This window comes from Hypanus sabinus, chromosome 29 (genome assembly GCF_030144855.1).
Source record: "Hypanus sabinus isolate sHypSab1 chromosome 29, sHypSab1.hap1, whole genome shotgun sequence".
Taxonomy (NCBI): Eukaryota; Metazoa; Chordata; class Chondrichthyes; order Myliobatiformes; family Dasyatidae; genus Hypanus; species Hypanus sabinus.
Window position 1 is genome coordinate 14,072,398 of NC_082734.1, and position 16,397 is coordinate 14,088,794.

Genomic DNA, 16,397 nt, shown 5'->3' on the forward strand with positions numbered 1-16,397 from the left:
GAAGAAAGTCTCTGGCAGTCCACTTGATCCATGCCTCTTATCACCTTGTATACCTCCACCGAGTGAGAGGGGATCCTAACTTTACCTCAGATAGTATTCCCTTCAACTTGCACTGCCGTTATGTCTATTTTTGTTTGTTTTTGTGGTGGAAGTTTTATTTATATTAATGCTTATGCTAATTTATGCTAGCTTTGTCTGTAATGTACTGCGCTGCGGCTGAGGAAAACTCACTTTCATGCCGTTTATTCACAGTGCCTATAGCAATAACTTTAAACTTGAACTAACTTTTTATCTACCTGCACTGCATTTTCTCTGTAACCTTAACAGTACAATTTGCATTCCCTTTACCTTTCTAAAACTTGATGGACGAGATACAGGATGGCACACCTACAAAAACATGTCACTATATCTCAGCACTTACTGCCTGTTACGCCTGCTTTCATTTAGGGCAGCAATGAAGGTCCTCTATCTCTGTCTGTCCTTGGCCGTCCAATGATGGTGTGATTAGGACTTCCTTTGTCATGTCAGCAGCCTCCTCTCGGTTTTCACTGTTGTCCTGGGTGGAGAATCAGGAATACTGTGGCACTCAGATATAGGATTCTTCACTGCTGTTTCTGTGACAGTTATGTTTGACCAGTCAGGGTTGTTGGCCCTGAGCTGAACCCTCGAACCTGGAGGACCGGTGGACCACTCTCAGTCTGGCCTCTGCCCTTTGACCTGTTTGGCTTGGGCGACCCTACCAACAGCCAAAGCATAAAGCCCCGACTCCAACCAGCATAGCTCTCCGGGTTATTGAGGCACGCAAGCCGCCCAAAATTGAGAAGGTTGTGATCCTCATGGAGGATATCTCAATAAGCCAATTCCAATTCAAGCTTCCACCGGACTTCTGCAACGGGATCCTGGACTTCCTGTCAGGTCGCCAGAAGGTTGTAAGAGTGGGCTCCCTCACCTCCAACCCTCTGACTCTCAATACAGGAGCCCCTCAGGGCTGCATACTGAGTCCCCTCCTTTACTCCCTGTGTACCCAAGGCTGTATCGCCACCCACAGCTCCAATCCGCTAATTAAGTTTGCCAACGACACTACATTGATTGGCCTTATCTCAAACAATAACATGGTGGCCTACAGGGAAGAAGTCTGACACAGTGGTGTCAAGAAAACAACCTCTCCCCTAATGTGGCAAAAACAAAGGAGCTGGTCGTGGATTACAGGAGGAATGGAGATGGGCTAACCCCTATTGTCATCAAAGGATCTGGAATTGAGAGAGTAAACAGCTTCAAGTTCCTCGGCATCCACATCACCGAGGATCTCACGTGGTCTGTACACACCGGCTGTGCGGTGAAAAAGGCACAACAGCACCTCTTCCACCTCAGACAGTTGAGGAGGTTTGGTATGGGCCCCCAAATTCTAAGAACTTTCTACAGGGGCACAATTGAGAGCATCCTGACTGGCTGCATCACTGCCTGGTACGGGAACTGTACCTCCCTTAACTGCAGGACTCTGCAGAGAGTGGTGCGGATAGCCCAGCACATCTGTAGATGTGAACTTCCCATGATTCAGGACATTTACAACGGACAGGTGTGTAAAAAGGGCCCGAAGGATCATTGGGAACCCTAGTCATCCCTACGACAATCTATTTCAGCTGCTACCATCCGGGAAGCGGTACCGCAGCATAAAAGCCAGGACCAACGGGCTCCGGGACAACTTCTTCCACCAGGCCATCAGACTGATGAACTCACACTGATTTGAGTGTACTCTATATTACACTGACTGTTCTATTTATTATAAATGACTATGATTGCACGTGGCACACTTAGATGGAGATGTAACACAAACATTTTTACTCCTCATGTATGTGAAGGATGTAAGAAATAAAGTCAATTCAATTCAAATTAATTTCTTATCTAAGACCGCAGAACAGGGAATCATTAAACAAAAAGATTCTGCTCAAGGAACAATTCCCCTCCTTTTAAAAATAGACGATGTATAAGCAGAGGTCAGAACTGGAGTCAGTGGGGGTCCAGGAGTTGGGAGCGGCTATTTCAGAGTACTGGAGCACAACTAACTGCCCACAGTCGGGTCCACTGTTGAGGGAAGAAGGTTTTTCCATTGCCAGGGAGGAGGGGGCAGGACATTCAACACTTGAGGGAGAAGTAAGATATTACATTAGTCTTGGGAGTGGGGTGGTGAGGAGGACTGCAATGGGGCAGTGTTTCTTGAGGTAGGGCATCCAAGATCACCTGGGGCACTTGGGCATCATCGGGATCAGTCCAGGAGGATCTGCATCAGCTGGGACTGGAATTGGTTTATTATTGTTACAGGGACCGAGATGCTTCTGGTGGTATGCCATCAAAGCAGATTGATCCCCATGTGACTTCATCACGGTAGTAAAAAGAGAAAGAGAATACTGCCACTTCATTAGGTACACCTGCACACTGGCTCATTAATGCAACTTCAGCCAGTCGAGTGGCAGCAACTCAATGCATAAAAGCATGCCAACATGGTCAAGAGGTTTAGTTGTTCTTCAGACCAAACATCAGAATGGGGAAGAAACATGACCTAAGTGACTTTGACTGTTGGTGCCAGATGGGGAGGTTTGAGGATCTCAGAAACTGCTGCGGTTTTTGCGCCCAACCATCTCTAGAGTTCACGGAGGGTGGTGCGAGAGACAGAAGCACTTCCAGTGAGCGGCAGTTCTGTGGGCAAAAACACCTTGCTAGTCAGGGAGGTCGGAGGAGAAAGGTCAGATAGTTCAAGCTGACAGGTGACAGTAACTCAGGTACCACGAGTTACAACCATGGTGTGCAAAAGAGCATCTCTGAACTCACAAACATGTCGACCCAGCAGCAGCAGACCACACCAGGTTCTGCTCATGTATCTAATAAAGTGGCCACTGATTGCAGTGTAGCGTCTATACAAAAAATGCAGTGCAGGCAGCCAAATACAGCGCACAGGCTATGACGAGGTAGACTGATGGTTCATTTTTCGAGTAGGAGATCGTTTGTGTGCTGTTTCTCTCTGATTTTATGGCATTTCTGTGCTCTACTGTGAATACCGGCAAGAGAATAAATCTCACAGAAGTAAATGGTGACATATGTACTTTGATAATAAATTTACTTTGAACTTTATGTTCAGTGTAGTTCCCACATTTACAATGACTGTATTTTTAAACTTGACCTGAAAGGCAGCTATATAAAAAGACTCATATAGATATAGCACAGAAAAAGGCCATTCAGCCTACCAGCTCTGTGCTGACCAAAGGGCACAGCCTCAGAACAGAAGGACGTCTCTATAGAACGGAGATGAGGAGAAATTTCTTTAACCAAAGGGTGGTGAATTTGTGAAATTCATTGCCGCAGATGGCTGTGAAGGCCAAGTCATTGGGCATATTTAAAGTGGGGGCTAATAGACTCTTGATTAGTAAGCACATCAAAGGTTACGGAGGGGGGGGGGAAGGCAGACGAAAGGGGTTGAGAAGGATAATAAATCAGGCATGATGAAATGGCAGAGCAGACTCAATGGCCTAATTTTGCTCCTATGTCTTGTGGCTTTATGGTCACCAGAAATCTGAAATAAAACAGAAAAGCACTCATCAAGTCAGGCAGCGCCTGTGGGAAGAGATACAGTTAAGGTTTCAGATCCAGGATGCTTCTGATGAAACAGACTGCTCCTCCCTCCACCGATGTTGCCTGACCTACCGAGTGCTTCCAGTATTCATACCACAGCACTAATGTGTGTTATCTTACACTTTTACACACAAAAAGAGAACAAAACTACCAACTGAGGTTTTTAAAGCATTTATTGTTCTCTAAGGAACAAACAATCAAAAATAGACTTTATAAACTTTTGCACGTTAGCCACAGCTGGAATGTACAGTATATTGTATACAGATACTGTATTTAGAAATCACAGGGCTTAAAGTATGCACATTATGCTCCAGAGGTTGCTTCAGAAATCTGATGGTTTTGCAAAGTATCGCTATTCCTTTCCCTAATGGGCCCCTACTTCATTAAAACCATCTCGGGTCAGTCAAGAACGACCAAGATCTTTCATTACCAGCTAAAGGGCAATTTAAGGAAGAAGCTGTTCCCTCGTGTTTTCCTGATCACATTTCCCGACGTAGAATGCTGTGTCGCTGGACGCCAGGACAGTCTCTTATCTGAATCTTCGTAGTGGGATTCTCAGACCCCTACACGTTACCCTATCCCCCAGAAAGCCCCTATAGATTCCTTATAGATTCCTATAGATTCCTCTAAAAATAGAGGGTGGGGGGAAGTAGGTGTAAATGGAGGCTAGAAGAACTCAGGTCAGACAGGTTTTAGGCCGAGAAACTTCATCAGGACTGGAAAGGAACTATCCTTAGTCCCCTGATAATGGTCATCCAGGGTTTAGGATTGGAGAAGAGTTGAAGAAAATAAATTTTCATCCAGATGGTGGGTGTCTTGTTGAAGCAGAGATCCTTGCGACATCTAAGGAGAGACTGGATAAGGATACTATAACCTAGATGTGGAGAACTGCGTTTGGAGGCATTGACATAATTGGCTGAGCAACTTCAACTGAGTGTCAATATGCTTCTGATTTTAACCAACACACACAAAATGCTGGAGGAGCTCAGCAGGTCAGGCAGCACCTATGGAGGGGAATAAACAGTCAACTTTTCGGGCCAAGACCCTTCATCAGGACTTCGGGTCTCAACCTGAAACTCGACTGCTTATTCCCCTCCGTAGATGCTGCCTGACCTGCTGAGATCTTCCAGCATTTTGTGTGCACTGCTCAAGATTTCCAGCATCTTCAAAATTCCTCATGTCAACACTTCTAACTTTAACCCTGGGCTGCGAGGGCCAGCTGTGGATCTGCTAAATAGTTTGGGACCATAAGTCTAGCTCGGACACCCTGCCTTTACTGAAACCAGTTAAACTCACTTGTATCTGGTCACTTTGGGGGACTGAGATCCAGGGAAACTGGATGGGAAGTTCCTGCATAATGTGGATATTTTAAACCCATTCCACTGCTCACTCCTGTTCTCGGAAGGTTAAAAACTAACTTTCCTCAATCACAGAGTAAACAACAGACAACTGAAAAGGCAGAAAATGACAGTGATTCTACGTAACAACATCCCTGATAAAAAAGCTATATAACCGATTCACGCAAAATCTAATTGCACAGCAGAGACAGTGCCAGAACACTGAGGCTTCATATACAAGATAGATATATTTTAGTAAATGCACATTGTTTCATACAAGCAAGCTGTTAAAAGTTACTGCGGAAAGACAGAATCCTGCAGCGGGGAGTGCAGAATTATGCAGCCACCAATTTAAAGATGTTGCATATGGCCACACAGCTTTTTAATTACCTGTGCTTACAGCTATTGTTGGGACCTACAGCCATAGCAGCTCCCATTGTCAATTACACCGATCGCAGTCTCAACATTACAAACACAGCGACAATAAGACGCTTAATCTAGGAGAGGGGGTCACCTACTCAGTGTTGACATTCCACGTGCTCACTCAGCCACTTTACAGGAGCCCTGCTCCTGGTACGTGTGGAAACCCAGTGGTGAGTGCTTCTGGAGTACAGTGAATTATCTCGGTCAGTGGTTTGAAAGCTGATGCTCTCTGCTGCGTTATGAATTTTCCGTGTCCAATTTCTTTTCACATACTGCAGATGAAAATTTAGTGATTTAGCGCAAGAACTGTGCACGTCGCAGTTTCTGCCAGTATATAGAGGAATAATCCAGGGTATGATGCTGCATCCTTCTCACATCATCTCCCATTCCTTCCTCCCTCATGTACACCCCCAGCTATATTCATAATTCAGCCCAAGTGATTGCAAGTATTATGTGTCATCAGTCATGGACAAACTACAGGTCAGTTCTACTACTTATTTCAGACATGGAGACATCAACTGCCCCTCTATCAAATCCAAATCTCATTTATTTAAGAATCACTGTCAGAATTTCCCTTGTTGTTTTCATTCTGTTCCTGTTTGACAATTCGATCAATTTAAGCACTGGACTGGATTGGAAAGATCAGGGACAGGCTAAATCGAGGCAATGGGGTCCAGGCCCCAGCAATGATTTAAGCACTGGGCGAGGATGTCACGACTGGAGGCAAGGGACCGGTGATGAGGAGGAATTTCTTTAGCCACACAGTAGTGGATCTGTGGAATTCATTGCCACAGGCAGCTGTGAAGGCCACATCACTGGGTATATTTAAGGCAGAGGTTGATAGATTCTTGATTAGTCAGGGCATGAAGGGATACGGGGAGAAGGCAGGAAGTTGGGACTGAGAGGGAAATGGGTCAGCCATGATGAAATAGCAGAGCAGACTCATTAGGCCAAATGGCCTAATTCTGCTCAAAAGAAAAAAAACTGCATGCCATTCCAACAGTTTGTAAACGAGGTTCAACATAAACTTCTCTGGAAGTTACATCTTATGTAGCAATAAACAATAATAGCGGGCAGAATGTGTGATTGTGAAGCTACTCCATTGTCCTGACCCAGACGACTCATGGATTTTACAGTCATTGGAATGTGCTCCCTTTACAAACAGGCGTGAGAAAGAAAATAAACACTGGTGCTGGGGGCATGAAAACAAAGCTTAAATTCAGCAAGCAAAATTAAAACAGACCTGTTTAGCAAACTGCGATGATTTCATAATATGTTGCACAATGCCAGGCCATTCTGTTAGCAATTACTTCTGCATGGAATTGCTCTCATCGAAAAAAACAAAATACTTTTGCTTTGCATTTATCATCACCAATCACCTGAAGATCTAATTGAACATGTGCATACCGTGTTAATAAGCTTCAGTTAATAAGGGGAGCAAATAAACACAATAAGGGAATGACTTCTAAATAAAGAATTAGCATGCGCTCCGGAAACCCCAGAAGGTAGGGGTTAAGTGCAGTGTCAGACTGAACGTCACCTGAGGGCTTTGTACATAAGGGGTGTGAAGTCAGAAGTGTGGGAGACCTTGTTAAATGATAAAATGCAAGGTGACATTTTGTTCCTTTTATGCCATTTCCATAGCATTTGTCTGCTTTTCACGAGCCACCTCCGGCTGGCAGATGCTGAGATAACAGATACATTGAAAAGTCACGTTCTAGTCTATGGTTCTTTGTGTCCAGTCCAAGATGTAGTGAAATATAAACATACTTGAACTACTGCAAGCCCCACCAACATTTACAGATGAACCATATCGGATCGTTTGGGAGAATGGGGAAAGTGCGGTGAATCAATTGGGCTTCCGACAGGCTCCTCTTTTTGAGCAGGCTTTCAAGTGAGCACATTTTCGTTTTGTCCGGGCTCGGTTCAACGCTCCCACACTGGAAGTTGCCCAGAGCATGCACTGGCCATCACTACTCAGTAAGAACATTTAATCCTCCCGCTCCATTGTGGCTCTTGCTCTGTGCAAATCTAGCAACAACAAAGAGGACAGGGCCTAGTGCCCCAGACAGTAATGAAATGAATCTCACCTCACGGCCCTCCACCATCCTGTCAAAGCTCCACAGGTCACAACTTATGAGGAGAAAGAATGGAAAATCTTCATTAAAACCTGTTGCTAGCTCAGGGGAGGTCATCATCTGCCCATTTTTAGGCTGGGACAATCATTTCCTACGGGCTTTCCACCACAGACATCTAGCAGATGTGAATTCATCCTGCACAGTAAGTTGGGGTGAGGAGAGCGTTGTTGGTGTCCATCTACAGGCCATGCCACAGAGCAGATTAGTAGCACAGCTGCGCCTGCTTCAGGGGGAAAGGGGTAGCCTATATATTGTAAGAGAATATGCAGACAAGGGGAGAAAATACAGGTTTCAAGTGAAAAGACAATGTACCGTCACATATCAGTCTCAGGGCTGGATAGACAGAGCACTCGGGGAAGGCAAAGAACTAATAATGTACACGTTACTGAATGCTGAGGCAAGTGCGGTGAGCTGAGAATATTCCCGCACCAATCCATTATGTTCTTATTTTCCTTTGGGAAGGAAAAGTCCCTTTGCTTTTTTAAAAGTTCTGGGAAGTTAAAAGGTACTAATAGCAGGAACAAATCAACTTTAAGCCACCCAATACCATGAAGTGTAGTCCTGGACAAAGAAAGGCCCAGCCAGTAACAAAAATCAAACCAAACTCCATTATCTTCCCTTAAGCAGACAGGCCTCTGGTTTGTAACATGGCAAACCCATAGGACAGGAAGAGTTACAGTATTTTATTTACTATAAAGTTATATACGTATATATACTCCATGAATATATTTAAAAGCCATTCATCTTGTTTTATGAGGGTTGTGCTGGGGAACAGCTGAGAACAGGAAGTTGTGCTCTTTTCAACTAGCAGGTTATGAGAGTTCCTTTTCTGTGGGAATTTTTATATAAACATTATCTCCCACCCCTGACCAAGACTGCTGAAGCTCCCTTACAAAGTTCCATACTTGGCTTTATACTTGGAGATGATGTTCTTGTAGTGCCCCACCTCCTTGCGTAGCTCAGCCACTTCCAGCCTCAGGGCCGAGTTCTCCCTCTCAAGGAAGGCTGCCCGTACCGTGATCTGGTTCTCCTTCAGTCTCCGGGCGTCCCGGGAGCGCTTGGCTGCCATATTATTCTTCTTGCGTCTTGTCCAATACCGGTCATCCTTAAAGCAACAATGATAAAGGACATTGAGGTGGTCACAAAGAAACTCCGTCCTGGGACATTTATGGGAGTTTGTTTAACTTTCTCTTCCTTATTTATTTAATTATTGATTGATTGAGATACAGTACGGAATAGGCCCTTCAGGTCGTGCCACTCAGCAATCCCCTAGCCTAAATATTGGACAATTTGCAAAAACCAATTCACCCACCAACCGTCTTTGGGACTGTGGGAGGGAACAGGAGCACCCAGAGGAAACCCACGCAGTTACGAGTAGGACGTCCAAACTTCCTACAGGCAGCAGCGGGATAGCTCATAAATCACCAGGGATTTTTCCCCAGGGCAGAAATGGCCAATACAAGGGGGCATAATTTTAAGGTGGTTGGAGGAAAGAATAGGAGGGATGTCAGAGGTAAGTTTTTGTTTTACACTGAGGTTGGTGAGTGCGTGGAATGCTTACCAGGGCTGGTGGTAGAGGCAGGTACTTTAGGGGCATTTAAGAAACTCTTGGATAGGCATACGGATGATAGGAAAATGAAGGGCTGTGCAGGAAGGGTTAGGCTGATTTTAGAACAGAATAAAAGGTTGACACAAAATTGTGGGCCTAGGGGCCTGTATCGTGCTCTAATATTCTACATCCTACGTTCTATGTTCTAAGTTAGTTAGTTGCTGACTGTGGTTAGTAAAGAAACACAAAGAAATACTCTAGCAGTCAATCTGCTGGCTGGGTCACAGGAGGGAGAGGGACAGTGGGGTTGTAGAGGCAGGGTACACAAGACACCAAATCAGGAACAAGACCCTGCTTGGAAACAGGACACCCCAAAGGTGGAGGGTTTAGAGGGTGAATTTGAAAGGTTACAATCTAAACATTGTTATCACTGGTGGAGAAAAAGAATTCAGTGAAGTGCAAGATCCTTTTTAGGCACGACTGAGGTAAGAAACAAGACCATAAGACATAGGATCAGAACTAGTCTACTCAGCTCATCGAGTCTCCTCCGCCATTCCATCATGGCTGATTTATTAACTCTCTCAACCCCATTTTCCTGCATTCTCCCTGTAACCTTTGACATCCTAAATAACTAAGCATCTGTCGACTTCTGCTTTAAATATACTCAATGACTTGGCCTCCACAGTTGCCCATGCAGTGAATTCCACAGACTCACCATCTTCTGGCTAAAGACATTTCTCCTCATCTCTGTTCTAAACAAACGTCTTTCTATTCTGAGGCTGTGCCCTCTGGTCCTCTAGTTAGCAGAGAGTTGGTAGGCTGAAGGGCCAAGATGTCCACAATGTCATACCTGCTAATCTCTTAAAGACCAGCGAATGCTGTGAGTGTGGTGAAAGGGTGCAGAACATTGAACACGTTCTGCACAACTGCCCAGTCTCACCTGATTTCGCTGACACTGACTTGCTCAACATCAACCAAACAACACCAGAGTGGGTGGCTGTTTGGTGTGGCTAGCTATGATGATGATCTCTAACTGCGCTACAGAATCATTTATCTTATCCCATACATTGTGTGTATTCAAATATAGCACCTTCAGCCCTGTATTCATCACTCTTTTCAATTTTGCCTCATGCTACACTTCAATTCATCCCAATAACTGTGATTTTACCCTATAATGGACACGCTAGAGGCAGGAAACATGTTCCCAATGTTGGGGGAGTCCAGAACCAGAGGCCACAGTTCAAGAATAAGGGTTAGGCCATTTAGAACGGAGTTGAGGAAAAACTTTTTCACCCAGAGAGTTGTGGATCTGTGGAATGCTCTGCCTCAGAAGGCAGTGGAGGCCAATTCTCTGGATGCTTTCAAGAAAGAGTTAGATAGAGCTCTTGAAGATAGCGGAGTCAAGGGATATGGGGAGAAGGCAGGAACGGGGTACTGACTGTGGTTGATCAGCCATGATCACAGTGAATGGCGGTGCTGGATCAAAGGGCCGAATGGCCTACTGCTACACCTATTGTCTATAATCTGCCTGTCCTTTCTCACAGACTCACTGTACACTGCAGCGACTTGTATACCAACTGCTCCATCCTCAGCCTGATCACTGCAGTTCCTATTCCCCTGCCAACTTAATTTAAACCCTCCCCGACAGCTCTGGCAAACCTGCTCTGGCAAGGATACTGGTTTCCTCTCGGGTTCAGGTGTAACCTGACATTTTTGCACAGGTCATACCTTCCCGAGAAGAGATCCCAGTGATCCAGAAATCTGAAACCCTGCCCCCGCCCCACTTCCTCAGCCACTCATTCACCTGTACCATCATCCTATTCTTGACTTGACTAGCACGTGGCACTGAGATTACTACCTTGGAGGTCCTGTTCTTCAGCCTCTTCCCTATCTCCCCACACTCACTGTGCAGGACCGCTTCCCCCCTTTCTACCTATGTCATGGTGCCAAGGTGCACCACAGACTCTGGCAGCTTACCCTCCCTCTTGAGAATCTTCTGCAGCCGCTCTGAGACATCCTGGTCCTTAGCATCTAGGAAGCAACACACCACCCTGGCTTCTCTTTTGCGCCCCCAGAATCTCCGGCCTGTCCCCCTAACTGTCGAATGTCCTGTCACTACCACTCTGCCTGATCTTACCCTTCTCTGCTGAGCCTCAGAGCTGGCCACAGTGCCACTGGTAGGTCATTCCACACCCCTAGCAGTATCGAGAGGGGTGCACTTGTTATTGAGGGCAATAGCCACGGGGAAACCCCTCAGTGACTGCTGATTGATGCAGCTATAAAGAAGGCAAGACAGTGACTATACTTCATTAGGAGTTTGAAGAGATTTAGTATGTCAACAAATACGCTCAAAAACTTCTACAGATGTACTGTGGAGAGCATTCTGACACAGTCTGGTATGGGAGAGGGGGTCTACTTCACAGGACTGAAAGAAGCTGCAGAGGGTTGTAAATTTACTCGGCTTCATCTTGGGTACTAACCTACCAAGTACCCAGGCCATCTTCAAGGAGCAGTTTTCAGAAAGGCAGCGTCCATTATTAAGGACCTCCAGCACCCAGGGCAAGCCCTTTTCTCACTGTTACCATCAGGTAGGAGGTACAGAAGCCTGAAGGCACACACTCAGCGATTCGGGAACAGCTTTTTCCCCTCTGCCATCCAATTCCTAAATGGACATTGAACCCATGAACACCACCTCACTTTTTAAAGTATATATTATTTCTGTTTTTGCACGATTTTTAATCTATTCAATATACAAAGACTGTAACTGATTTACTTATTTATTTATTTGTATCTTTTGTCCACTTCTATATTATATATTGCATTGAAGAACAGCTGCTAAGTTAACAAATTTCACGACACAGTCTGGTGACAATAAACCCAGTTCTGATTCCTCTTACTTCTGGTGGTCACCCATCTACTACCTGAAGCCTGAAGCCTGCATTCTGGGTGTGACCACCTCTGTAAAAGACGTCAATTAAGTTTTCAGCCTCCTGCTCCTTAAAATTTCAGCCAGTCGTACACACTCGATCCTTTCCTTTACCCACCAACACCGCTTCTACAGCAACCACCCCCCTCCCACCCCTCTGAGAGTCACACATTCCTTCAGTGCAATGTTTCTACAGGCTTGCTGTCCAGCCTCACCCATTTAGCCTTTGGTGACCGAGATCCATTTGTAAACAAAAAGTTGAGGGTTCACCTGATCCTCAGTCTGAAGAGCTACCTAGTTATTCGAGAGTAACATACTGAGAGAGACAGGGACAGAGCAGTCACGTCTCTGCTAACCCACGTCGTACATACTTCCCCACAGAAAAAGCACACTGCTCTGTTTGGTTTAATACCACTTTGAGTGCTCTAACCTTAGGAAATCCGCACACTACGTGTGAAATACAACCAGCTCCGAGCCTACAGTGTTGCAGAGCCACAGCAGAGGACGTTGCACAGATACCTTTTGCTCAGGTGGGACGTAGATCTTCTTCGCTTTTTTAATCATAGGCTGTGGCTTGAGTTCTTCTTCAGAAAACTTGTGCTTACGGGGATCGAACAACTCTCCCCCGGGGACACTAGACAGGACCAAGTCGGTAGGGTCTGGCTCAAAGTTCACCAACACATCGATTGCCTCTGGGTCGACTGGGCTTGGAGATGTACGCTCAGACTGGTCTCCATCAGAATCTAGAACGTAGCGTAGGACTGGATTATATAAAATCTCCCTTTCAAATCTTTACAAGTTAATACAAAAGGAATGATTACAAACAAAATGGACTGGTCTTACTCCAGAATACTTGCACAGCGAACATTCCTAATGAATAAATAATCATAACACAATGCGTTTTCATGTACTTCACATGATCTAACTGACCGAACTGTTATTCCTCAGTTATTTGTCATTCCTCTCTACACCCTGTGGGGCAACAGGTGGAAACCTGGTCATTTCTTTAACATTTGTGTTTTTCATGAGGCTGAGTTGCTAGCTCGATGCTCAACCCCGCAGGGATGGAAAGCGTACAAGGAGCCGGCTGGATTCAAACCCGGGACCATTCACCTCGAAGTCCAGTGTGGATGCCACTACACCAACCGGCCGGCTTAATACTCAATTATGGTATCCCTGGATTTTGGAACAGTTTTGTTGGTTTGCAACTTTCTCAAGTGAAAACATTCTCTATCTAAATTAGAAACCAGGGCGTGAAAGTAACCCTCAGTATGGAAAAGAAAGAGACAACGTAAGATCTAACTGACGTCAGGAACAGGAAGGTGATGAGGGAGAACAGAAAGAAAGGGACAGTAATGAAGTTACTGGCGCCAGAGATCTGGGTTCAATCCTGACCTCAGGTGCTGTCTGTAAGGAGTCTGCACATTTTCTGCTCCGGTTTTCTCCCACATCCCAAAGACCGGCGGGTAGCTTTAGTACGTGGGCGAGAGGAGGAACCTGGGGGGAGTTGGCAAGAAAGAGGGGAAAATAAAATATGGAATGAATGTAGGATGAGAGGTCGATGGTTAGCCTGTAGGGCCTGTTTCATGATCTACCTCTATGATTTGGCCTCCACAGCTGCTAGTGCCAACGAATTCCACAGAAATTCAATCGAAAGAGGCCCACCATAACGCCAGCCTGACCTCTTTGCCATCGCAGAGCGATGCCAAGTACTAGCAAGGTATTCTGCAGAGTGCCCTTTAGGTCCCCAGGAAGAAATGCACCCCGATGATCTGGCATCTGATTATTCAGAAACCCTGGCATCCACTCGCCCATTCAGAACATGAGCTGGTGCTCCAGAGAGTGAGCAGGGAGTGTGGCCACAGCAGGGGGCCTGGAAAACCTGGGCTCAGGAATATGGCTGGGTCTGTTGTGCATCCCCCACTCAAGTGAGTCTGTATATTAAAGATACCATCCAATAATCAGGAGAACTTGCTGGTTAGCACTACTATATTCCCAGTGTGTGCTAGATTGCACTTTGGGGCATTACAATCGAGGCTGCCTTTCCATTGGTCTAGCCTTAACTTGAACTTACACCTCAGGAGGTACAACAATCAATCTAAACATTTAAAATAAAGCGCTCGGGGCCCACCATCGCAATTCACCGTTGGGTACAGGGCCAACTCCTTCTTCTCCAGCTCCTCCACCGGCAAGAGGCTACTTTCCAGTGCGTCCTGCAGGTCGAGGTGGCTTGGGCTACCAGCAATTCCGTTTTCCAACAGGAAGTCATCCAGGTCCATGTACTCGAGGTGGAAGGTCTCCCCGTCGTATGGAATCGTCTTGTCCCAGATGGTTGGCATGAGGGAAGCAGATGCCGCCATGGTGCTGCTGGCTGCTTCGTCTACGTTCTTCTCTTTTTCCTCGTCTTTCCCTGTAAAATTTAACGAGAAGCTTTTTACTTTGGCTTTGTAGTTTAAAAATAAGACAAATACATATCTATTCTTGGGAGGAGTAAGTTTATTGACAGCTGAATTTTACATTGTCAGTCTTGCTCCTTTCTTGTGACGTGTCTTGTGAAACACACCTTGCCCAGTAGCCCATTCTTCACGGGTAAGCTGGACAAGCCCTTTGTCCACCTGAGGTACTGCAGACCACTGCCTTCATGTGTCACACAGACACATGATGAAAATCAATTCGTTCGCCAGTTAATTATGTGCTGTGTTGCATGACATAGGCGATCCAGAACCATGATTTTTTGGGGGCAAATTTTTCTACAGAAGTGGTTTGACATATAACCATAGAACATTACAGCACAGCAACCTTCTTGGCTATGCCGAACCATTTTTCTGCCTAGTCCCACTGACCTGCTCCTGGACTGTATCTCTCCATACACCTCTCATCCAAGTTTTTCTTAAATGTTAAAGTGAGCTCGCATTTACCACTTCATCTGGCAGCTCATTCCACACTCCCACCATTCTCTGTGTGAAGAAGCCCCTCCTAATGTTCCCTTTAAACTTTTCCCCATTCACCCTTAACCCATGTCCTCTGGTTTTTTTTCTCCCCTAGCCTCAGTGGAAAAAGCCTGCTTGCATTCACTCTACCTATACCCGTCATTTTATACACCTCTATCAAATCTCCCCTCATTCTTCTACGCTCCAGGGAATAAAGTCCTAACCTATTCATCTCTCTGTAACTCAGTTTCTCAAGTCCCGACAACATCCTTGTAAACCTTCTCTGCACTCTTCAACCTTATTTATATCCTTCCTGTAATTAGGTGACCAAAACTGCTCACAATACTCCAAATTCGGCCTCATAAATGTCTTATACAACCTCACCATCACATTCCAACACATATTCAATACTTTGACTTATAAAGGCCAATGTACCAAAAGCTCTCTTCACGACCCTATCTATCTGTGACGCCAATTTTTAGGGAATTATGTATCTGTATTCCCAGATCCCTCTGTTCTACTGCACTCCTCAGTGCCCTACCATTTACTTTGTATATTCTACCTTGGTTTGTCCTTCCAAAGTGCAATACCTTACACTTGTCTGCATTAAACTCTATCTGCCATTTGTCAGGCCATTTTTCCAGCTGGTCCAAATCCCTCTGCAAGCTTTGAAAACCTTCCTCACTGTCCACTACACCTCCAATCTTTATATCATCAGCAAATTTGCTGATCTAATTGACCACATTATCATCCAGATCATTGTTATAGATGACAAATAACAATGAACGCAGCACTGATCCCTGTGACACACCATTGCCTTCTTCTGGGCAGTGCCTTTACATGATAGGACAGCATGGTAGTACAGGCAACCAGGGTTCAATTCCTGCCTCTGAAGCTTGTACGTCCTCCCTGTGACTATATGGGTTTCCTTCGGGTGCTCTGGTTTCCTCCAAAGAAGTGCCTGTTTGCAGGTGAACGGGTCATTGTGAATTGTCCCATGATTAGGCTAGGATTCAATTGGTGGGTTGCTGGGCGGCATGGCTATTCCGCACTGTTTATCAATAAATGAAAAGACGGGTGACCCCAGCCATTATCAATATTCTTCAGAGATTGTCTGCCTGGCATCAGTGGTTGCATAACCAGGATGTGATATGCACAACCTGCTCCCACAGCTTCACGTGACCCTGATTGGGATGGGGGGGGGGGCTGCTAAGCAGGTGCTATATCTTGCCCAAGGGTGACCCGCAGGCTAGTGAGGGAAGGAGAGCCTTACACTTCCTTTGGTAGAGACATTATCACTATCCTACCACCCAAAATCAGTAAGAATGCTGATTAACTGGTCCTTCCACTAACCAACCAGAGTGGATTCAATGCAGCAGGACTTTGTAAGTCACAACATGGAGTCGTAGAGTCACTTTGCACTGAAACTTCAGACCAAATGGTCCATGTGGGCCGAGCTTCCCGTCTCAG

The 16,397-nt window shown here is 45.6% G+C and overlaps 1 protein-coding gene across 1 annotated transcript in view; it reads right to left on the reverse strand.

Moving 5' to 3' along the window:
• Positions 1-3,779: 3,779 nt before the first annotated feature.
• The window catches only part of LOC132383025 (thyrotroph embryonic factor-like), a 30,734-nt gene continuing 18,116 nt past the window's right edge, over positions 3,780-16,397 (reverse strand). The window contains exons 2-4 of the mRNA XM_059953726.1: positions 14,129-14,407; positions 12,517-12,740; positions 3,780-8,627 (exon numbers count right to left, since the gene is read on the reverse strand). Coding sequence (XP_059809709.1) covers positions 8,412-8,627; positions 12,517-12,740; positions 14,129-14,407 — 719 coding nt within the window. The 3' untranslated portion in view covers positions 3,780-8,411. The remainder of the gene's footprint in view (positions 8,628-12,516; positions 12,741-14,128; positions 14,408-16,397) is intronic.